Source organism: Micropterus dolomieu, linkage group LG23 (genome assembly GCF_021292245.1).
Source record: "Micropterus dolomieu isolate WLL.071019.BEF.003 ecotype Adirondacks linkage group LG23, ASM2129224v1, whole genome shotgun sequence".
Classification (NCBI taxonomy): Eukaryota; Metazoa; Chordata; class Actinopteri; order Centrarchiformes; family Centrarchidae; genus Micropterus; species Micropterus dolomieu.
The window spans coordinates 271,152-296,973 of record NC_060172.1 but is presented as its reverse complement, the minus strand read 5'-3'; the positions used below and the strand labels follow the sequence as shown (position 1 = coordinate 296,973).

The 25,822-nt window shown below is 38.9% G+C and overlaps 1 protein-coding gene across 2 annotated transcripts in view; it reads left to right on the top strand.

Moving 5' to 3' along the window:
• The first annotated feature begins 2,040 nt into the window (after window positions 1-2,040).
• cpm (carboxypeptidase M) overlaps window positions 2,041-25,822 on the top strand; it is a 33,505-nt gene continuing 9,723 nt past the window's right edge. Inside the window, exons 1-6 of one of the 2 annotated variants that reach the window (XM_046040707.1) lie at window positions 2,041-2,131; window positions 5,848-5,959; window positions 7,320-7,410; window positions 12,291-12,467; window positions 14,574-14,671; window positions 22,964-23,136. In XM_046040707.1, the coding sequence (XP_045896663.1) occupies window positions 12,305-12,467; window positions 14,574-14,671; window positions 22,964-23,136 (434 nt within the window). In that variant the 5' untranslated portion in view covers window positions 2,041-2,131; window positions 5,848-5,959; window positions 7,320-7,410; window positions 12,291-12,304. Of the gene's footprint in view, window positions 2,132-5,847; window positions 5,960-7,247; window positions 7,411-12,290; window positions 12,468-14,573; window positions 14,672-22,963; window positions 23,137-25,822 lie in introns of those variants that run through there. The other variant, XM_046040706.1, reaches the window with a different exon arrangement.

The following is a 25,822-nucleotide window of genomic DNA, read 5'->3' as shown; positions in this document are numbered from 1 at the left end:
AACTCACCGCTGAATGTGGTTGCACACCATGTTCGTTGTTAAACTCACCGCTGATGAACGCGCTTAGCTTTTGAGGGCCCTTTGATATCAGATTGCGAGGGTTTTTAAACATCAAACACCAGTTGGGGGGCATTTGAATCGCCCTGGCATAGATAATTTTTGGTAGCGTATTCCTTTTTATTTTTATTTATTGTTGTCTCGACCCACAAGGCAGACAACGGGTTGCGGTTTGGTGATCGACCCAAGACGTCAAATTTCAACGCTGTTGAGTTCTATAGAAGTCTATTGGACTGCCCCGCACGTTGAAAAATGAAGCCGAAGGTATACCCAGTGCGTCAAAAAAGTGACGCCAGGGTCCCTTGACCATGCGTCAGACATTTGACGAGTAGGGAGTGAGACTGTGTTGACGGAAAGACTACAACTTCAAACTCCTCACGGGTTTCACTAGACAAGGACAGTATGTACGGTAAAACACACATTTTACAACACAATACATAAGGTTACATGTTTTTCGCTACTGCAGAACCTGCGCTGTTCTGACAGATAGTATACAGAACGTTTTGTACAGTTTTACAGTAAGAGATGATGCAATATTTGTACCAACATATACTGTATGAAACTGTACTGCGAACAATCCGATCATTTTAAAGTGTTTTTCTGAGGAAATGAAATGATTTGACATCTTTATATTTTGTTTTTATATGGCTTGAACATTAACTACGGGAAGACTACAACTTCAAACTCCTCACGGGTTTCACTAGACAAGGACAGTATGTACGGTAAAACACACATTTTACAACACAATACATAAGGTTACATGTTTTTTTATATCTGCTATAGTAATTTCATAAATTATAAGGTCTGTTCATGTTTTATTTGCCTCCTGATGGTCACTGAATTTTCAACCAGTGGTTGCCTATGTCCGGACATAGAGTCTTACAATGCAGGCTGTGTCTGCCAGCATAAATACATATATGATGAAACACAAACCTGTAGGCTATAGGTAGCTAGGTATAAATGATTACCCCGTTGGAAGTGAGATGCTACTTATTTCTGCATTTCTTAGCCCAAACAAAATGTTTGAAGTAACTTAGTAAAGATGCCATGTGTCCTAATGAAATCTGAGTTAAATAACTGTATCTTCTCTTTTCACCAGGAAATCACTAAGACCCATTTTTCAGCGCCATAGAGATTATGACAGATGGGATCTACGGTGTTGTCACTGCCAACAGCAAACCCTCTGACTTCGGGATGTTAATGATGTAGCCCTTTGTCTGCTACATTGTTTGGACTCTTTTATGCCTCAAACATGCAGTACCCTACAAAGCTCCACTGCACTACACTTGTGAAGCAAATCAAAAGATGATCAAGGAGCTGGATAGAGTGAAGAGAGCTCTTTGGACTTGGCTCTTGGTTGGGTTAGGTCATATGACTGTTGGCAAAACTATTTAGTCTCTAAACTCTATACTCCAGCACTGAGTGGTGTTGCACCCTGGTTTTGGCAGTCCAGTGACATTCAAGTGCAATTACTGTACAGGACCAGGCACCTTTGAATTTACTATTCCATGTGCTAATGTGTTATACTGTTCATATTACATTGTTCAAAAACCTTGATCTTCCCATTTATCTTCCCACATTTAAGGTGCATTTGTTTTGTAGATACAGTCTGCAATTCAACTTCAGAATATCTTTGGCATGTTGTGGCCACACTGAGCTACATCTGGGAAGCTTGGTTTGATAGGTAGGTATTTTGTCACAATGTAACTGTTTATAGAGTGAAATTGAGTTTGTAACTCCCTTCTGCTACATAGCAGATAACATACATTAATACACAATCAATTATAAAAATAGTATACAGAAATAAACTATCATCAGTGGAGCAGTGCTGAGAATGAATTAGAGCTAAGAGCCTGATAGCTTGGGGGGGGAAAGCTACTCGGCAGTCTGGTGGTGCGGCAACTGAAACTTCTCTATCTCTTCCCAGAAGGCATCAGGGTGAACAGGCTGTGGCTGGGTGGGTACTGTCCTTTAGTATCCTTTAGGCTCTGCGTAGGCACCTGATGCTGATCCTGATCACTGATGCTCGGGAGATAAGGCCGTGCACATCCCACGCCAGTTAGTGACCTTTTCAGTAAGAATGCTTTCTGTTACTCTTTCTGATAAGAACTTGACACAGGTATTTGGCCTCAGGACATGACTGTTGGCAAACATTCTGGTTTCTCAGCTACTGGAAGCAATCCAGTTTTACAATTTGTAATTACTGTACAGTACCAGGCACATTTAAATTTTACTATTCCATGTGTTAAAGGTTCAGTGTGTAAGTTCTAGTTACATCTAGTGGTGAGGGTTGCGAATTGTATCCCCCCTCCCCAAACGAGCAGTGTAGCTACGGTGCCTGAGACAGGACAAAGATGTCATCTATGAGATAAATGAGATTGCCATTGAAGAAATGAGGTTTCTTTAGATAGATGTGTTAAGAAATTATATAAATTATGTACAAACCAAATATTTTTTTTGAATATTATTGTTACTTTTTCATTAATAAACAACAGCCACATGAAGAAATTAAGTGCTATATGATGTCTCATAGTCCTGTAATACATTATTTTATATCTTGGGAGGGTTGGCTCATCTGGACTAACATACCAAAGTAAATGAAGAAATTCTCAAACACTATCACATCTAGTGCATCAAGTATGACCACTGACAGATAACAGGATAATGTAAGCCTCATTGTTTCTGCACCACAGCCCATTATAAAACACATAATACATGAAGTTTACAAAGGCATAGTGAGGTGAGGATCAAGGCTCTTTGCTAAATTAGATAAGCAATCTGCAAATATTACCAAAATGTCTTTTTTTAAAATGCAACAGAAACACAAAGTAGTACTGACAGCCGAAATTTCAGCTTGTGGTAAAACGGTGCAACGTGTTTAATGGGCATTTAGTATGTGAAAGTACAAATTACATATTTGTGTGCACAGTGGGAGGCAATATCCAATAAAGTTTTTAGTTTTTATTAAGTCTTATTATATATCACCTTTAGCAGTAAAAAGAAATACATGATTTCCACCAGGGCAGTAAAATGTGAAGTTTAGCTGCTGATTTGAGCTTCGATGCTGGCAGCTGATTGTCTCCCAAACCTAACAGACAAAGCCAAAACAGAGCGCTGGAGAGAGAGAGAGTAACTACATGAAATTAATCCAACTAACACAACACCAGAATAAACCAATCCAACTAACAGTAAATGTTTTTCTACCAGTCAGTAAAAGTTTAGCTTTCTGATGCTTCCATGCTCTAAGCTAAGGTTATGGTTTTATTGCCAATTAACGTTACTGATCAGCTGATTGTCTCGCTAAGTAACCGGCAAAGCCAAACCACAGGCTGGAGAATAAGTAGGAGACATGAAATTAATCCATATTTCACCCACTGACAGGGGAAACATGTCACGTCTCTCTGTGATTATGGCCAGCTAATAGCTAAAGCTCTCAAACAGCACTTGGCATTTGCATCGCTAAAGTCTGACAGTTAATTACCTGTCCAGCAGAAAACAGACAACTTCAGCACCGCTTTGAAAACATCTGTCACACATTAACGTTATAGCCTTCCATCTGGGAAAAAACACAAAATCTGTGATTTCTGCCGTCAGCTGTCTGTCCCGTGTCTGGCTGTCGGCTCGTTCATTTATCCAAATGTCACTTCTCTTCTTACTTCTAATAAACCAGAATACTACTCAGAGACTGTATATTACTATTATTATTAGTCCCTCATCTTCTTCTTTGTACATATTCAATGTTGTGACGGGCGTCTACAATACCGGAATTACACAAGCAGAAGAAGAACGCCATGATGACTAAACACGCTCTGTAGCGCTGTTTGTTGTCGGCTACCATAGACACATGATGATAAAATACAGCGACCTCCACAGCAGGGGGTGCCCGCGGTTATGTAGATATAAATGTCTCACTCTAAGGTAATAAAAACATAACGGTTCATTATGTAAGGTCTTTATACACCACTGAAAACATAGTTATGGATAATAGATCCTCAGAAATATTACACACTGAACCTTTAATATATCAATAACATTCAATCAAAAACAATTATATTATTTTATCTTTTTTATTTAACCTTAATTTAACCAGGCAGGTCGCTTAAGAACAACTTCTTATTTCCATCATACATGGCACATTTTTATGAATTTTAATTTTGGAAAATCTTCTGCAGTTTTTTGGCCACACACCTGGGCTGTCCATTTGTGGAATAAATGTTTGGTATTTAACAGTCTCATAGTGTTTAATGAAAATAAATAGTTTGTGTTTACAGTGGTAAAGTGAAATGTGTGGAAATAAATTTGCTATTTTTTTATTTCCTAATAACTTACTTAACTTGCATTTGGTTTATTTGTATGATTGTAGATTCATAACTTATTAATTGTAATTTCATTATATGTAATTGGAATATTTAGAGTAATCACATTCCATTAACTCTGTAACATAAATTATTTGTGTTAACTGAACATAAATAGTCTGTGTTGTCTCAACACAGTTGTGTAAGCTGCTACAAAAGCAAAAATTCAATTCAATTGAGTAAATAAATTTTTTTTAAAAATCAGTGATGATGAACCCTTCCAATGATCATTAAAATTTTCTCAAGGGCCCATAACCTCCTCAGTGACTCCTACAGCCTTCTCAAAGATTTCTAAAACCTCTTCAAGGACTACAGGTGCATCTCAGAAAATCTTAATATTGTGAAAAAGTAATTTCTTTCCGTAATTTAAGATAAAAAAGTGAAACTTTCATATATTCTGATTATTTTTGTTTTAATCTGGATGATTACGGCATACATCTCATTGAAATCAAAAGTCCATATTTCAAAAGATTAAAATATTAGAATAAAGAATGTCTAATAGAGAAATGTTGACCTTCTGAAAAGTTGGAACGGTTCTGACAAAGGTTAATTTATGCACTCGGTACTTAGTCGGAGCTCCTTTTGCATGAATTACTTCATCAGTGCGGCGTGAGATGGAGGGCAATCAGCCTTTGGCACTGCTCAGGTGTTATGGAAGCCCAGGTTGTTTTGATTGCGGCCTTCAACTCGTCAGCAGATGGAAGCATGGAGTGCTCTAAAATCTCCTGGTAGACGCTGCATTGATGCTGGACTTGACCAAAAGCAGCAGATGACATGGCACCGCAAATCATCACTGACTCCAGACTCTGGGACCTGGATTTCCAAATGAAATGCAAAATATATTTTCATCTGAAAAGGGGACTTTGGACCACTGAGCAACAGTCCAGTTCTGTTTCTCCTTAGCCCAGGTAAGACGCTTCTGATGCTGTCTCTGGTTCAGGAGTGGCTTGACACTAGGAATGTGACACTTTCCTGGACCCGTCTGTGCCTGGTGGCCCAAAATGCTCTGACACCAGCCTCAGCCCACTCCTTGTGAAGCTCCCCCAAATTCTTGAATCGGCTTTGCTTGACAATCCTCTCAAGGCTGCGGTCATCCCTGTTGCTTGTGCGCCTTTTCCTATGACACTGAAACCTTCCATGAATATGCTTTGATACAGCCCTTTCAGCAATGACCTTCTGTGACTTACCCTCCTTGTGGAAAGGGTCAGTGAGTGTCTTCTGGACAACTGTCAAGTCATAAGTCTTCACCATGATAATTGCATTGTATACTGAACAAACAGAGATTAAAGGCTCTTCTCAGGTCAACATTTGTGTATTATACATTCTTTAAAAAAAAAAAAGTCCAGAAATATTTCATTTTATATGTAATGAATCTAAAATATATGAAAGTTTAACTTTTTTTTTAATTAAATTACGGATATTCTAATTTTCTCAGATGCACCTCTGTAATGTCCTCAAGGACCCTGCAACCTCCTCAAAGATTTCTACAACCTCTTCAAGGACCATAATGTCAACCTCCTCAAGGATTCCCCACTGGACCCTCTCAGGTACCATACATCTTTTAAAGTAGCTATACATTGTACTCAAAGAACACCATGAACCTGCTTAAGGACCCCTACTCATCCATTTTCTACTAGTTTCTAACCATAGTGATGTATGAGTACATGCTGATACATCTCTAATTTGTCTCCTGCTCCAACACTTGAATATTCCTTCTTGGTATACATCTATGCATGTTATGGTATAGAGGTAATTATTTACCTGTCATGAAAGACGTTGACAGGGATATACACTGTTCCATTTGTGAAAACCTTCCTCAAATGATTACGTCAAATATTGTAGTTTAGAGCTGCAGCCAGCAGATGATGCCAAATCACCATGAAACAAACCTGGTGTGATTCTAAGCCTTTTAGTCCATCAGCTGGTTTCCTTTGAGAATGGCTCTGCTGCCCTCTTCCTTCTATCACAGACGTTATTCCTGGTTTAAGTCTTATTCAAGAAGCAATAAAGGCTCTCTGTCCGTCAAAATGTTGGCTCCCTAAAAGGTTAACAGCAGAAGATCTTTGCCTAGAAACTGTTTAAGCAAACAAACATCTAAAATGTTTGTTTACGTGTTAAAATGGTGAAAATGGTTCATGTGGAAACTGATTCTGTTTATGTTAAGGCTAGTGATAGTTAGGGTCAGATTTTTACGGTAAAAACATACACACACATCTGTATGCACATAAATAAGGCTGCTAACAACTTTACATTTCACGATAATGTGTCCATTTTGCTTGTTTTGTCTGACTAACAGTCTAAAACCTTAAGATATTCAATTTACTGTCATATATGACAAAGAAAAGGAGCCAATAATCATATTTGAGAAGCTGAAAACAGTTTGAGTTGAGGGGGTTTTTTGGCTGAAAAAACGATTAATCGATTATTAAAATTGTATCCAATTGATCATCTGGTGATCAGCTAATCAGCTTATTGGTGCAGCTCTGCGCATAAGCATAGGCCTACTGTAGGCTACACAAATTAACTTTCCATAGGTTCCTGTCTTCCTGTATTTAAAGGTTCTTTAACAGTGCTGACAAAAGTACACACATGCTTTCAAACATCAAGGCAAAATTTTAATGCAAAAAAAGACAGTCCACATTTTTTGACAGCTTGGATGTTGAATGAGATAAAAACACACAAAATGAGCCTTTTCTGTGTGTCGCCCTGGTTAAAACTGAATGAATCGTCGGTCTGTTTCATTCATGAACCTGTTGAATCTGTGCGCCCAACACACACACACACACACACACACACACACACACACACACTTTTCTAAGCTCCGCCCCTGCCGGAGGCAGAGAGAGAGAGATCAGTAACATCCATTCAAAGAAGCGACTGCTCTTTTAACTGGCTCACCTCTTGCAGGAGCAGGACTCTTCTCAGTCAGCCGGTGTTGGTCGGTGTTGTTAGAGTCAGCGGCGACACACGAACCGGCGGACCGACAGGCAGGAAACAGGTAAGAGACCTCTGACCGTCGGTACCTGTTTGGGCATTAGGCTTCTATAGTGTTCCTATAATCAGTGGTGGAAGTAAAAGTCAGCAAAATGCATAGGCTACACACTGTAGAAACATGTCTCTGTGGCTGTTGTATCTCCTATCATTAGATTATTATTAGGCCTAATACAGCATCAGCATTTTACTGCTGTCGGTGTTGAGGTAGAGCTCATTTTGAACTATTTCGTATCGGACTGCAACTTTATTTTCATTAAGGAGTAATCTGCTGATTAGGTTTTCCATTAATGATTGACTGTTTTGTTTGTAAAAAAAAAAAATGTAAAAACAGTGAGAAATGCAGTCACATTTAGGCTAGGCTACAAAGACCCTTCACAACTTAACATGAACAGTGACTGAAACCATTATAAAAATAGTTGTCAACTAATTTTCTGTCAATCAACTGATTGATTAATGGACTCATCTTTCAGCTGTAGGCCTATAGATTAGATTATAATATATTATATATTAGACTCTGGCAAGATGAGAGGAGGTGGACTCTGTGTTTTAAATCGATGATGCTTGGTGCTCAAACACAGTCAAGATCGACTCCCAAATGTCAGACTTTGTTGTGAAGATGAAACTTTCATATTACCATCTGGTTGCTGCTGTTTACATTTACCCCAGATGCAAATTTAAAAAATGCACTGCAGAATGTTCTTGGTGTATACATGTTTATATATAATATATGTTACCATATTTTAATAAACACTTAATTATATGTTCTGTGTGCAGCATGAAGGAACTACAAATTTAATTTCGTTGTACAACCTTGTGGTGTATGAGAAATAAACAACCTTGTAATCTACCTTGTAACCTTGTACATTGTAATATATATATATATCACAAAACAAGACATCAAATTTCATAAACTCTTCATGTTTTTCATGCAAAAGAAATTATAATTTGTAAAGTAACTAGTAACTAAAGATGTCAGATAAATACAATATTTCCTACTGAAATGTAGTCAAGTAGAAGTAGAAAGTTGCATGAGAAGAAAAGAATCAAGTAGAGTACAAGTACCTCAAATTGGTACTTAAAGAGGTGGTATTATGCTCATTTTCAGGTTCAAAATCTTATTTACGGGTTGTACCAGAACAGGTTTACATGGTTTAATTAAAAAAAAACCAACACATTTTTTGTCTCACTGCACTTTGCTGCAGCTCCTCTTTTCACCCTGTGTTGAAGGCTTCGTTTTAGCTATGGAGTGATGCATCTTGTCTCTAAATGATCTTTGTTGGGAGTTGCACATGCGTAGATAAGGACTACTAGTCAATCAGAAGCAGAGAAGGGCGGGTCAGCGAAAAGCCAGTAAACAGCTTCGGTTCAGCTGTACATGTTGCCGACCAGCTTGGCAACATGGACTGGAGCGAGAGTTTCAGAGTGGTGAGTTATTAATCTGTATCCATAAAGTTTTAACTGAGCTCTGTCTATACATCACAGTAACAACTTCATGTCCACTGACTGCCTGGAGGGTAGCTAGTGTTTGGAAGGGAGAGGAGAGCTGTGTGCTGCAGCTCACTGTTTTTGGTGTTTTCTGTGGGAGATGGGAACTCCCTTTGGGCTTTTTCACCTTGCAAACCTATTACATGCACAAAAAAGGTATATAACTCAATAAAGGAGAGGGAAAAGCCAAAAAGCATAATACCACCTCTTTAAGTAGGCCTACAGTATTGGAGTAAATGTAGGTAGGTAGGTTTGTTTATTGTCACAATATAGCAAGTTATAGAGTGAAATTTAGTTTTGTAACTCCCTTCTGCTACATAGCAGACAATATAGTAGTAAGACAGTAAGATACAAAGACAGCACTTTAATGGTCGCTGTAAGATTCTTGTGATGTCTCTGTGGTGTTCAGGAGTACCTATCCTAGACAGTAGTTATACAGTAGTGGTCATGAAATGGCGCTCCTTTATAATCAGTATTCTTCTAGTATTTCTATAATATTCAATAACATTCCTGTACTGCAATGGTTGTCTCAGTAGTGGTCGGACAGAATTTTCCTGTATGTTGGCAGTTTGTGTCTATAATATATATTTTTTTATATTTCTACATATTGTCTATGGTTTGTTTATATTGTGTATAAACTTATTTTTTCATATTTTTACAAGACAATCTTAACTCAAGGTCCACTTACTAGCTTTTTCCAGTGCTCTCCACTGCCTCTTGTTGTCCGTGGACCTTGAGTTAAAGGTACAACATATAACATTTGGCCAGAATTTTTGTTTAAACATTCACAAATTGACAGTTATAAACAGAATGTAAAGAAGTAACAGTTCTGACACCCTGTCAAAGACATCTACAGTATCTCACAGAAATTGTTGTAAATATTTGATTATATCTTTACATGTGACAACACTGAAGAAATGACACTTTGCTACAATGTAAAGTAGTGAGTGTACAGCTTGTATAACAGTGTAAATTTGTTGTCCCCTCAAAATAACACATCACACAGCCATTAATGTCTAAACAGCTGGCAACAAAAGTGAGGACACCCCTGAGTGAAAATGTCCAAATTGTGCCCAATTAGCCATTTTCCCTCCCCGGTGTCATGTGACTCGTTGGTGTTACAAGGTCTCATGTGTGAATGGGGAGCAGGTGTGTTAAATTTGGTGCTATTGCTCTCACACTCCCTTATACCGGTCATTGGAAGTTCAACGTGGCAAATAACTCTGAGGATCTGAAAGAAAGAATGGCTGTTCTACATAAAGATGGCCTTGGCAATAAGAAGTGTACTCACTTTTGTGAGATACTGTATATATTGTGTTGCAGAGACTACTAAAGTTAACATGCTCACCTGCTATCCTCGGACTGTGTTAGAATAACTAGTTTACTACTACTTGTGTGATAGTCCTATAGTATAGCTCCAGTCTTTGCATTGGTTCTTGTCTTGGGAGGATGTTCAGATAATAATAAAACAACATTTCAATGTTTGATTGGCAGCTGTAACGAACTAAAGCCTCATCTGAGTTAATGAAAACCCAGAGAAGAGTTATTATATGATAACTGATCCACAGACAGTGACATTAACAGTTTGTTAACTCATCTAACTGCTCACTGAGACAGTGTTCATGAAGGGATCTACAGACACCGCAAACTGCTGCACACAACTGTAATTACAGATTTACACATGGGTTTAAATTCCTGAACATGACATGAACACAGCAGGCAGCTGCTCAGCCCGGCATGAGGATGCAACTCAGGACAGACAGCACATAAAGCACAAAGGTTCAGTTACTGTTTGATGAAACATAAAAATTAACAATAAACATAATTGACTAGAATCTAATCTAACAAGTTTAACATATTTTAAATCTAAATGGGGACTAGGTTCACAAGTACTCACACAGAACAGTCATGTCTAAATGCATCAGTTTCTTTCTGCTGACTGGTTTAATTTTAAAGTCCCCCATGACTTCCTAAATGTCTGGATGAGTGGTTTCTATACAGCTATTAGAGCTCGGATCTCACTTTCCAGCATCCCTCTGCTCCAGATAATTGCTTTTTTCGTAAGTGTGCAGCCATCATCCAACAGACAAACGGCTTTATCGAGCTTCCATTTCATCTTATTGCTCTTTTTAGACACAGCGAAATAGGATTGTAACTAACCAATTCTTTTCATGTTACATTTATTTTCTCTACTAATCAACTCATTATTACTCATTTTTATTACTATAAAATGTCAGAAAATAATTATACATGCGTTTCCCAATTTCTTAAAAGTGACGTTTTCAAATCTCTTGTTTTGTCCTAAACCAAAAAGAGATTTAGTTCTGTCACATAAGACAAAGAAAAGCAGCACATCATCACAGTTGTAAAGTTGAACCAGGAAATGTTTCTACATTGCAAAGCTACAGCGCAATCACAGTTAGGCTAAGGCCATGTGATTTAGCAGCAGCAACAAAACAAATGTAAAGCAAGATGCCCTTCTTATATATTTTCTCAACCTGCAAAAAGAGCTCTGTCTGATCTGCGCCTTACTGTTTTGGTTCACTCTCACTGTTCTGCTTGGATGGTTTCTGGCCACAGCAGGCAGCTGTTTTCAGAGAAGAAGCTGTAAAAAGCCACAGTACACTACCTGCCCAGCTCCAAACAGCAGACAAAAACAGGTACAGACTTGCTGGTGAAAATAGTGGAGCATTTAGCAGCTAAAGAGCGAGATCTTTCCCTCAGGAGCAGGTGGAGACCAAAAACAGAGCTAGAAAAGAGAGACAATATTGGACTCACCTTCATTAGGTGGACACAAAAATGATTTATGATTAACTTTAAAAGGTGAGAATATATTAATGTTGCGTTCACAATGTGTTTCTGCTGCTCCTGAGTGGCCCTGAAATATGTTACTGCAGGTTTAAAGGTACCCTGTGGAGTGTTTAGGAGCACAATAGAGCAAAATACTGGGTCCCCATTTTGTTTGTATCTCATGTACACGCATGAGAATGCAAATGCACGTCCTCATGTATGCGGGCAACATGATAAGGAAGAAAACTACTAGCTGATGTACTATTAATATTTAACATTCAACACGTTTGTTAGACCTCAAGGATACAGACAGTGTGTGTTTTGGTGAGTAACATTCAATGTATACAGAACTTTTGTTTGTTAACAGGATAACTTAATAATAACACATTCGTAGTTCATATGTCTGACAATCTGCTCTCTGTGACTTGACTTCAGTTTCTCCCTTAAAAGTGATTAAAGATGGATTCATCAGTTCATTTTTATTTTCATTGACTGTTTTTATCCTTTTTATTAACATGAGTTTGAAGTGAAATACACCTAAACTGAGGAACATTCAGCGTCACACACACACACACACACCTGTTGGCTCTCTGGTTTCTCCTCCCACAGGTCGCACTGCAGTGATGTCATCACTCGTCTTCCTCCTCCCCTTCCTCATCCTCACCCCAGCCTCGACGTTGGACTTTCGTTACCACAGCAACCGTGAGATCGAGCAGTACCTCCTCCAGCTCAACGCCTCCAATCCCGACATCACACACCTGTACAGCATCGGCCGGTCTGTCAGAGGTAACAACACACCTATTTTTCAAGATATAAAAAGTATGGAAATAATAATTACAAGTAGCGCCCATGTGACTAATCAGATTCTGTGACCTGATTAAGAACTTCAGCTTTATTGCCTCTGCAAACGTCTTTTTATCATCCTTTATTTTTTATTATCAAACATGATGGTATAATGCACAATGTTGATATTCCAATAATGATACCATGCAGGTTATTCAGTGACATTAATGTCTCCCAATTTTTTTTTTCTAATCAATGAGGAAGCAAATTAAATCTGATAGATCAAGAGTTAAATCAAATAGCGACCACTTTAACCTTTTTAAAGATCTGGATCTCATTATTAAAAGATACTTTTCTTGAGATCCTGATTTCGTGTATACATACATACATAAATATATAGTTATATTTCTGTTTAGGTTTTGTTTTTTGCCTGTCTGGCGGTTGTGTGATCATATAACGGGACTGAAACACAGGTTAATTTAATCCGGGACGGCTTAATCTGGCTAGTCACACACACACACACACTAATCTGGGCTAATCTAGGGCACCAGCTGGCCTGTGTCCAACTTGTGTGTGTGCTGTTGTGTTCTTTGTGTGTGTGTATATGTGTGTGTGTCACCTTGTCTGTCTGCAGCCAATATTTCCCTCTTGTTGCTGTGATGACGCACTCACATTTTACTATGGTTTATTGCTATGTGTGTGTGTGAGACCTGCTGTAGCTTGCAGAGCCTCATTCACTAATCTGCAGTACTGACACTCAAAATAGTTACAGCAGTTGTGTTTACATAGAAACTTTTGCGCACTAAAAAACTGGACCAGAGCTCAGTGAAAATATAATATCATGCTGTAAAAACATTCATCAGAGCCTTTTACCATACTTTCAGCTTGTTTGGTGAAGTCATTCATGGCGACCGGGATGTATTGATAAGCCTGACTACAGCTGCAAAGTTAGCATTGCTACATGTTTTTACTTTAGAGTTGTGCTGCCTAATGTGTGTGGTTGAGTTTCAGTATAAGAAATGAGTGCAAACTTTTCCTAGTGATTTAGTGGTTACGGTTGTAAGAACATTGTTGCTTCACAGTGAAAACAATGATAAACCTTGTCCCCATTTGAAAAATAGTTAATGATTCCATGTTTTCCGTATTTCTGTGTCCCGCTGAGAACAAGTCATGAATACCACATTGGTGTGTCACTTAAATGGACTGTTTTTGGTAAATATTAGCTCCAGTGTTACAGAGCTATGCTTCTGTTAAAAAAAGAAACCTTTGAAAGGTCCAGAGGGTCATTAGACAACATTTACATTTTTCTTAAAATAATTCCCAGAATCCTCTAACCATCTGGATAAAGAAATATTTAGTCTACTTACATAAAAAAATATTTCTAGCCCATTCCCTAAATTGCGATTCAAAGATGATAAAAGGAAACGACTTATGTGCTTCCTCAATTTGTGCGACATGAACTAAAATAAAAAAGTTCTAATAAATTGGTTATAATTCTGATTCTTTATGTTACTTTCTATTATTTTATATTTTCATATGAAAATAGTGCTTGAGGTTAAAAAGTACACTGAGACTGAAGCAAAACAGCAAAGCTGCGGGAAGTAACTGAAAGAGGAACCGCAGAGGTGAAAATACTCCTGTGTGTCCAGAATCGGGTTTATTGCCAGGTACATTTTCACATACGAGGAATTTGCCTTGGTATGAATTGGTGTTTACAGTACACATAAAACATAAATAGTAATATAAATATATAAAAAGTAAGAAGATCAAAAAAAGTACAAGTATACAAAAAATATAAAAAATACTATAATACAATAATACAACACTCGTTTGACACTCCTCACAACACATTTCTCATTGTTCATATAATAATACTCATTGGTGCAGCTTTAAGGCCTGTTACCTCCTGAATGTTTAGCATTCACTGGAGGCTCTGTGAGAGCACTGCAGGAGAAGTGGACTGAGCCTATCCCAAAGTCAGTTTAGAGCTCACTCCAGTCTGGGATTCAGTATAAAAAGAAATATTTCCCTCAGAAGCAAACAAGCTGCACAAAATGTAACTTGTATAAATGTAAAATAAAACGCTTGTTTACTCTCTTTCTGTCTCAGGTCAGCAGTTGTGGGTGTTGGCTCTGGGTCTCAGTGCTCGCCGCCACACCGTCGGCATCCCGGAGTTCAAATATGTGGCTAACATGCATGGAAACGAGGTGAGAGAACACACACACACACAGCCACACACACACACACACACACACACACACAACAGGACCCCTCCCTGTTGACAGGAAGCAGGACTAAAAGGAGACTAAAGAGATCAACAAAAGCCATTCATAGTCAAACACACTCCATACACACTTTTGTATTCAGACGACAGACTGTGTGTGTGTGTGTGTGTGTGTGGGGCTGTGTGTGTGTGATCTGTATTAATCTTAGTTGAAAATGGAAAGTACGCTGAGTCAACAGTAAAATATTAGACAACATTGTAAAGCAAATCTATGGATTTATAAACAACAGCAGCAGCAGTAACCGACAGGAAAGACTCAATGAGAGAAAATAATGCAGCTCCAACGTTCGTCTATCACTAACTGACACAGCAAGGACAAATGCATCTCATACTCACGTATACTTAGAAAGATTAGTAGAATAGCTTACTGGTTTGGTTCATTGAAAGGTTCACATTCATCTACACAGTGTAGTGTCATGTATGCTGCTTTTAAACTTTATTTGCTTTGGTGGTTTTTCATTATGGCGGCGTGGTGGTGCAGTGGTTACCTCACAGCAAGAAGGTCGTGGGTTCAAACTCCGGTTGCCCCGGCCTTTCTGTGTGGAGTTTGCAACCCCCCCGCAACCCTGTATGCAGGATAAGCGGTTGACAATGGATGTTTTTTTATTATAACAAGATGATTTTCTTGTTATAGTATATTTGTTATAATGAGAAGGATAAGAATTATACAAATTTTGGTCCAGACTGGAATATCTCAACAACTATCGGATGGATCTTCATGAAATTTGGTTCAGATGTTCACGGTGCCCAGACGTGAAATCCTCTTGACTCTAGTGATCCCCTGACTTGCCTTCTAGCACCACCATGAGGCTACCATTTGTGGTTTTGAGTGAAATAAAGTGAACAAAATTTGGATGGATTGCCTTGAAATTCTATTCCTCTCAGGATTAATCCTAATAACTTTGTTGGTTCATCTTGCTCCACCATCAGGTCAGAATTTGAATTTGTCCGATACTTTGCTTGCAAAACTAATGGCATTCCCATCAGCCTCGGCTGTGCTTTGTGTTAAGCGCTAATTAGCAAATGTTAGCATGCTAACAAGCTTAACTAGATGGTGAACAGCATGTTCGTCTGGCTCACAGAGCGGCTAGCAAGGCTGTAGTCTGTCTTGTAACAATAAAAGTTCAGTCATTAATATGTGAGTACAAAGTTTGTACAGTTGATATTTGGTGTCAAAGCTCTGAACGCCATGTAGCAGTTCAGAAAAGGGATGCTACACGAACAAGTTAAGCTGCATTAGATACAGATCCTGGCGCCAGCTTTATTCATGTGGTCTCTTTGTGTGTAAGCCACTATGTGGACACCTCAGACTGTGACTGAAAATATTCTGTTTTACAGAAAACCAATAGGAGAGATTTGGTTTTCTATGAATGCTCTGCACTGCTGTAGATTCAGCAACACTAGATTAACATTGTGGGGAAATCTGTGATGAAAATAAGCAGCAAAAGCAACACAAAGATAAGTTTAAGGTGTGTCTGGTGCCAAGAAAAGCTTAGATTACATCAAAAACTGTCAATATAGAGTTTAATCACATCAGTTTGATATGACACATTTAAGAATACATACAATTAGACAAAATAAATATGAATTAGAATTAAAGAAGTGAAAAACCTTCAACTATGTAAATTAAAATCTTAGAGACCTCTGACCAGCATCGAGTTCCTGTGGCAACGGCCTGCTGCTGATCACACTGCATGTGTGTGAAAGTCGATGGAAATGTCCTTAAATAGACAAGTCACGCCTGGACAGACACTCACACACACTGTCCGCAAACAGAGTCGGTGGAGGGTGTCGATTCAGAGGAAACTTCTACAAAATGGCCTTTTCACTGAGTCAACTCACACACACACACACACACACACACACACACACACACACACATTATAACAGCCGGAATGTAGCCTTTGTGGAAAAGTTAAAAAGATGTCGTGTAGAGATCTGCTGTGTGTGTATTTATGTGAGCAGTTCCCAGAAAATATCTTTCCATCGAGGTTGTCGAACACACTTAATGCCCGCATTTATACCGTGACGAAGTAGAAACTGTCATTTGGTTTTAGTGGCCCCCTAGAGGCAGCAAGAGTCTTAATGTACTGGTAGTGGATTTCAAAATGTTAAGTTTGAGGGCGGCACTAGAGGAAAGATCACTGAGTCATTAAAATCAAAAGGGTTCATCCTCTGTGGAGCATGAAGTACACAGGAACACATATCAAATCTGACAAGTAGATGTGGGTAGACTGACTGGCATATAAAGTTTGTTGCTGCCTGCTGTTGCTGGAAACGACACTGATGAGAGCGCTGAATCAGAAACAGTATAGTTGCAGGCTGGAAAACCCAAAACAATGAGCTGAAAGACATTAAAACACTCGTACTTGAGACAAAGCTGAGGAAACTTGACTTGGTGACCCATAAATATTGAAAAACACTTTACTGACTGTAGTTTGCCTTTTGGAGCTCTGCCAAACTGTCATGAATAATTGATAACATAATCAGGATGCACGCAACGCCTCAAAAACCTAATGCACAACTTTAGTTGCAGCTGGGCGATAAATACCGTATCCATTTTTTTAAAAGTAGTATTTGGCCATTGTGCTATTAGAATTTTTATACTAGGCATAAAAAAAACAGTTTTTTTTTTTAACTTATAGGTCAAGTCTTAAAGACTTGTATGGTTCAAAAAACTTCAGAACAGCTCTGCAAACTGTGAGCTACACTAAAGATCTACGTAGGCTGTAGCAAAGATCACATATTGACTCTCTGCTGTAAATGGTAAAGTCCTTTCATTTCATTTTTCATTTATTTTATTTGCTCAAGACCAAAAAGAAATGACAAGATGACAGCATACGGCTTGATAAACAAGAAACAAATACTACTTAAACAGAGGAAGAACATTTTTTAACACCAGTTTGTGAAATTACAAATAGCCTGTCTATACTTTTGGTTGTTATGCAGCAGATACATTTCCATTTTGAACGCATGTTTATCCTCTATATAAATAATACCTGATGTTATACTTCTAAGACGTTTTTTCATAAACTGGTCTTTCAGTTTCTTTTTTCGACAGGTAGATTCAAACAGTTAATGTTGTTTCACTTTTATTTCAGCCGAAGGTAAAAAAAAAAAAAAAAAAGAAAGAAAAACACTGTCATCCAGGATCTGCTTAACATGCATTATCCATTGTGACATATGTACACCTGCATTATACAGGTTCAGCGAGTTTAGTTTCTTTATCTTCTAACAGCTTCGCCCAATAACCAACAGTCCTCGTTTTAACTGCGACATAGAGTAGGTATCTTTCAGTTCCCCGTACGCAATATTATTTCAGGTTGTTTTATCATTGTTTATCTGTACTTTCCACTTTTCACAAAAATCATTTGCTTTCTGTATGCCTTTTTTGGGGGGACATAAAAAAATGTTTCACCCTGTCTTATTCCTGTTAGGCTTGCAAAGAACTCAGACTTAGTACCATTAACAAGTACACAAGATATGATATTTTGAAAAATTTACCATTAATGCCTACTTTGCCAGATTGCATCCCTCCAGAATGTATCAAACGCCTTTCTATAGTCAGCATAAGTTGATATAAGTGCCTTTGACTTAATTAGAATAAAATTTAGAAATGCACCTTTTAATTGGTATATTATAGATTGCTTTTTATTCAATGACTTTGGTGATCTCCTGACTTTTTTCTCTAGCACCACCACCTGGTCAAAGTGTTCACTTACCTTGTAAAATATCTCAGCAGCTAACAGATGTAATGGCACAAACAGTTGTACAAACATTCCTGGCTCCAAGTGGATGAGTCTTAATGACTAGAGCAGCAGATTAATGCCCAGAATCAGATATGGGTGTTTGGGGGGTTTGAGTGTCAAAATACTTCTCGCCGTATAGTGTATGCGTGAAGTGCACACATTCTTGCAGCACATTTTGTTTGTATAAATACTTCTGTGTTTGTAGGAAATGGTGTATGCATGGTTTTTGTAGGCACAAACGGTGTTGTTTAGCAAACACTTGCAACACAGGACGCAAAGAATGACGACTGTAAGACACTGATTTAATCTTTGATCTCTGAGAGAAAGAAGTCAGATGTCTGCTGATATCGCTGATCCTGAGTATGTTCAGTAATGTCAAATCAAACAAACGTCTTTCAGGAGCTTTAAACTTTGTTTGAACAGCACCTATTTACATTTAAACAAAGACACCACTCACTCCTTTCACTTAGTTAACCAAGCACATCACATCATACTTAACCGCTCCTCCGACATGCTTAGATTCACTTGGGTCCTTGTTGGTTAGCTTATCTGTGCTCCAGCTCTGTATAGATATGAATCACATAAGCATATTTCTCAGTTGTTTTTAGCCATGCTAGCATTCGGTCAGTCCACCACTTTGGTTCAGACTCAAATACATCAGCAACTATTGAACGGATTGATAGGCTGTATTCTACCCCAGACTCAACAGACGGGCAGAATAACGTGCTACATGTGACCAGAGTGAAATGCAATGTGACTTAGGTAACCATAGTTTCTTGTTTAGGATCCAGTACCCAATCTTCACACATGTAAGTGTGGAATAATCATGTTTGGACATGTAATGAATCCTAGTAGGTCTAGTACTCCCCGCCAGGAAGGATTATTCTCATTTGGTTTGGTCCTACGCTGTGTTCTCATTTTTGCCTTTCTCCTATAAATATTTCTGCTTAAGACAACCTGAGTTTCCTGAAACCTTCTTCATCACTAGAGTTGAGCAGCCCACAAGAATTTCCTTCATGGACAGTGTTAGTGTATTTGTGGCCCACCGGTAGACTCTGCAACACTGAACATTAGCCTACGTCTGCTAATGCACAGCAACATAAACAAAGCTGGACTGGTTTAATCTTGTTATCTAAACTTGCTTGAATGTCAAGGGAAAACCTCCCTATCCTTAAGTAATTCCACAGCTTTTAGTCAGATGAAAGAAGATCGGACTTGATACACTCATCTAAGTCGTCATCAGTTAGTAACCTACTCTCACAGCATAACATTTGGTATTTTTCACCCATGTGACTAATTGGGACAACACTTTTGGAAATTGGTCCACTATTGAGCAAGCCAAACAGGGCTTCAAAGTAATCTTTGCGCCCCGTCAAAGTACATCCACTAAAGTGCTTGTTTTTGACAGTGGCAGGCTCAGATAATTATAACAGGTGTCTGAGACATTGTGGAAAGGATCCCTAAAGAATTAGACTTCTTTTTAAAGAGTAAGATCCTTTTTGTTTAACCAGAAACAGATGCTATATCACTCTCGTCAATGCCACCAGACTCCCTTGACAAACACTGCAATTTTACCTCTCTCTTCTACCGCTTCCTCAATTGTGGTTTAACCCTTCAAAAATCAAAGTCCCACAATAACACAAACTAACCAACCGAGGCAGCTGTAGACCAGCAACTCCCATGTTTCCTTTTTGCCCTCAGGCTACATACAGGCTGCCCTACCTTATTGTTCAAGTTGTTTTTGGAATGTTTGCAGCCTGAAAGGAATAACTGAAGACACTACATCGGGCTAATATTGTCCTAAATGAAACTGAAATGGAACATAATTTATTATCACCAGTCATTATTATGGACAGCACATTATTTGTGTGACTGTGTATCACTGAAACCAAACCTACCGGTATATTCATGCGGTTGAAGGGCATATGCTGATCCATAATTATTTTGTGGTGCTAATTAGCAGAGTTTCAGGAGCAGGACCGCACATCAAGCACGTCATCGCCAGCATTTCCATAAATACCCACACGTCCTAACTCCTCCCCTTCGCTCTAGTATCCTGCATCCCTCCCTCCCCACCCCTTTCTCTGTCATGCCTCCTGATCTCCTTCTTCCTCTCCATAGGTTTATAGGGGGGTCCGTCGTGCCCGGACGCTACGGCGGATTTCCCTATCGTAGCTTCCCCACAACACATTTGCCGATCCAGCTCCATTAGATGTGCCTGATAAAGGGGCCGATTTTTGAGGACATTTTTGGAAAATAGGAAAGTAAGGACAGTTTGTCTGGTCCCCACCTTGCAATAGATAGTGATAGTGATTAAACTTGGGTTTAAGGCTGAAGGATAAGGCAGGTGTTTTTTCTTCTTGCATTAAAAGGAAAAAAAGTTAGTCCATCTCTCAATACTTCTTTATTCAAATAACTATATCCAATAATTCCTTACCCTGTGTCCATGGCTCTCAGCTCCAGGCCCACTGGTTCCTACTTAAGACTCAAATCTTTAAAAACAGCTCACATTAAAATCTCTTTTCTGAGGGAGACCTGGCCGAGACAGCACACCAGTCACAATTTAAATCGAAATACAGCATAGTCAAAACAGACAAACAAGCGTCACACATAAAGGAAAGGGGCTAAGCCAGGTCACATGTGGCAGTTATATTTCTCAATACATGGCATTTTAACATGGCTTTAAATTCATTTAATGGGACTAGATCATTAAGATGCAGCAAGTTTTACAAGTTATTCCAAGACCAGTGAGCAAAGTAAGAGAGGGCTTTTTTCCCCCAGTTCAGTAAAAAACCTTGGAACGTGGTAAGAGAGCCACCTGGTGGAACAGAGATGAAAACTGCTGTAATTCTGCTTCAGGAGATTACATAAATATGCCGGCAGTTTACCCAGCATGGCCTTGTATAGAAAAATATGCAAATGAAGTTGTCTACGTAGACTTAGTGACGGCCAGCCTGCCAGTTCATAAAGCGTACAATGATGAGTACGGGAATGAGAGTTAGTTAAAAAGCGCAGAGCACTATGGTATACAGAATCTAAAAGGTGGAGAGTACTAGAGGCAGCATGCATGTAGACAACATCACCATAGTCCAAAACACTTAGAAAGGTAGCCTGCACAAGTTTTCTGGCTATCATGTTAAAACAAGCCTTATTTCTAAAGTAAAAACCCAAACTTAGCTTCAGCTTTTTCACAAGGTTTTCAACATGAACTTTGAAAGAAAGTTTGTCATCCAGTCAAAAACCTAAATACTTATATGATGAAACATTTTCATCAAAGTCCCCATTTAGTGTGTTAATAGTATTATCTGGGGATTGGGACCGAGCCCTCGAAAACATCATACATTTGTTTTTTTTAGTATTAAGCACTAACTTGAGGCCATGTAGTGAGACTTGAAGGTGTTGAAAGGCTAACTGTAGGTCATTTATGGCTTGGTTCAGTGAAGGGACAACTGAATATATCACTGTGTCATCCGCATAAAGGTTGAGTTTAGCAGTTTGCACGTCCTTTCCAATATTATTTATAAATATAGAAAATAAAATAGGGGCTATCTAAGACTAAGACTATCTATAGAAAAAATTTATTTTGTCATTTGTTGGGGACTGTTTCTAGCGGCGGATTAATCCACATCTGGTGCTCTAGTGAGTATTTGGGGCAGCAGGACAGTGTATGTGTTCACTACAGTGTGTGTGTGTGTGTGTGTTTTTTCTCACCAATGGAGCTCTTTGGTACAGAGGAATGAGATATATCAGGTTTTGAAACACACACAATACTCATTAGTGGATACATTAAGTGTTGGTTTTAATATAGAATATCAGCAGCCTTGTCCTTTAAGTAACTAAGAAGTGTGGAAGCAGGAGTGTGTTGTAATGTGACGGCAGTGGAGAGAGAAAAGAGGGAGCGCGTTTAGACAAAGGAAAACAAAATGATGGCCAGAGGTAGAGCTAGTCCTGACATGAGTGTGTGTGTTACGGCTTTGTACACAGACACCTTTCCCACCCTTCTCTCTTTCTCTCCCCTGAGGCTCCCATTCATTCACAAAGTTTTTTTTTTTCATTCCCTACTATCCAATCGCCTGGAAAACAACCTCTGACTCATCTCTGGATCGCGTTTCGATTTCTCGCTGACTCACGATATCACTTCCTCCCCCGCTGTTTTCCATCGGGGAAATGACATGTAGGCTCGTCAAGCTGAAACGTCCTGTCATGTTATTAAAAAGCAGACACTGTGTGGAAATAAATAATGACTGAGTAGAAGGATGAAACAGCAGTGATAAGATGTTTAATAATAGTTGTAATTTGCCATTCTTAAGCACCAGAGTTCATTCAGCTTTTAATCAAATTCCCTAAATATTACTTAATGTGTCTACTGCACTTTTTAGATCTTTTTCTGCTTAAATTTATAGCTTTTGGTTAATTTGAATTTATTAAATTGGTGTTTGTAAATATACATATGCGTGTGTTTGTAGGTTCTTGGCCGGGTGTTGCTGCTACAGCTGATCGATGACCTGGTGCGCGGTTATCATAACAACGAAACGTGGTCGTTGCAGTTGCTGAACAGTACGCGCATCCACATCCTGCCGACGATGAACCCAGATGGCTTTGATGCATCGGACACACACTGCCAGTACAGCCAGGGCAGGTACTTACACACACAAATGTTATGGTTCATTAAAGATCCACTAATCAATTTTTTTGTATCTAAGAGTTGAATCTAATGACTTATAAACTTAAAATCTTGCAAAATAACAGAGTTATCACAAATGCTGCAGCTCTGCTGAGCTTTTTAGCCTCTTTTAGCTCCTAGTTTTGATTTTCTGGTACGTTTACTGGTTTTGTTCAGCTCTGATAAACCCCCACTATACACTCCCTGCCCAGCACCAAACACCAGACAGACATAGATAGAGACTAGTAAAGACCACAAGAGCTAGTAAATATTGGACTTCATTGTCATTAGTCAAAGCACCAAGAGTTTGGACACAGAAAGTTGGATCTAACAACTGGCATAAATTCAATTTGCAAGAGAACAACGGATTGTCATGGGTGGGTTTGTAGAGGATCTTTAAACCTGCTATACTGAGGAAACCAGCTCTAACACATCATTGACGTATCATCAACATATAACGTTGATATGGTGAACATCCAGCAGTTACAGAGCAACATCATGCATGTGGAGTCCTGTTTGTGTCACCTGATGAAGATTAAGTTAAATTTTCTCTCTCTTTTAGCTCTGCTTTTAGTCTCTGCAAACTCCTGTTGGAAATATCTCGCTCTTTAGCTGCTAAATGTTTCACCCTCTTTGTGTCTGTGCTGGCAGTTGATGCTGTTTATCAGAGCTTTTGAAAACAACAGCCTGTCGGAAACGACACTGATGAAGAGCCCTGAGACCAAAATCAAAACAATTAGATAAAATTAGCTGCAAATATCCGCAGAGCTGAGGTGAAGTGTGTGTATATATATAAACCTTTATTTAAACAGGAAATGTCCCATTGAGAAATGTCCCATGAGTTCAAGTGAGCACGTGTACGAGCACACACCTGGTTACAATCTTAAAACTGCAACGCTAGTGGCCGCTGGAAACTCCATTATTATATGTACTTTGCATATGAACAATTTTAAACAGATATAAGAAGGCAAAAGACCTAAATAAAAATGTACCAATGTAGCATCCTGCGCAGTTTGAGTGATGGCCAATGTACCCTACTGTATAAGATGCATGATGTGTCTGATAGCCAGCATTTGCGATGAACCTGAGAGCCGCATGATAAAGAGGGTCAAGCTTTGACAGATTGTAATGAGGCAAAGTCTAACAAATTTACACAGGCAGTCTCAGGTGTAGGGGCACAAGAATACATAATTGTATCATCCGCATACAAATGATACTGTGAGTGTTTAAACTTACTGCAGACATTGTTTATATTGATGATAAAAACCAAAGGACCCAGAACTGATCCTTGTGGGACACCCTTTTTAGGACAACAGGGTCAGATGTTACATTCCCATGCCTTACAATTTGCGTCCGTTCATAGACATAGCCATGAAACCAATTTACAGCTCTATGCCCAACACCAATATTCAACAGGGTTTTGATTAACATGAAATGGTCTACTGTATCAAATGCCTTCAGGTCAATAAACACAGCCATACAGAATAACTTTTTATCAATCGTCGCTTTTATGTCATCAATAAATTTTAAAGAGGCAGAAACTGTACTGTGGCCAGATCTAAAACCAGATTGCATGTCGTTAAGGATATTTTGTGAAACCAGAAAAGGTTTTAATTGATCAGACACTAAAATCTCCAAAACCTTTGCCAAAACCGAAAAATTTGAGATAAGTCTATAATTATTTGTGTCAGATGGATCCCCAGCTTTCAGTAATGACGTGACGTTTCCATGAACTAGGCACTGTATCTGTGTAATTGGAAAGGTTAAAGATGTAAGTGAGCGGCTTCACTATAATTTGTGCTGCCATTTTTAACAAAGCAGGATCAAGTCCATTTGGCCCCACTGCCTTCTTGGAGTCAATGCTCTGCGAAACATGCAAAATATCTGACTCAAAGAATGGTGCAAGCTCAAAAGTCAAAGAAACAGAAGAAGAAACTACTTCCCGTTGTAGTGACTGGGATCTAGGTTCAGCCAGGAATAAATAGTTCTAAGTTTCCTGTGAGTTGGGTTCGCCATGGGGAATTTCACCTATTGCTACCTGGGAACTATGTTGAACAAGAGAGGTTTCAATCCTCAAAGATATGTCCTGCCTTTTCAAAATGATCAGTAAAAGCATTTAGCATGTCCCTCTTCTCTGTGTGCAGCGTCTGTGTGAGTTAGTCACTACAAGCAACCCATTTCTCATACAAGTCCATTGTTAATATGAAATATTGATTACAGACGAGGTTAAAAACAGAAGAAAAAACAGGAGCTGCTTCTGGCCTGCTACAAACACCACAACCGTCTGCTCCATACAGGGGTGTGTGTGTGTGCGTGTGTGCCGTCATGATTGTTGTGTACAGACTAAACTGTGCGACGCTCCAACGCCCAAAACACTCTGATACGCAGGAAATCCAGACACACTGTAGATTTGTATCACACAGACAGATTACTGTTACAATGAAAGCCTCTAAGTATCTAATTATAAGTGTTTTGACTCCTTCTAATGAACTGTATGTAGGAGACTCGTGTGTGTGTGTGTGTGTGTGTGTGTGTGTGTGTGTGTGTGTGTGTGTGTGTGTGTGTGTTTGTATTAATCACATTGTGGAAACGTAAATCTGTTCTCACAGTCTCATTATGGGGACTGTTTGAGGTCACCACTTTCCAAACCGTAAAAGGAAAC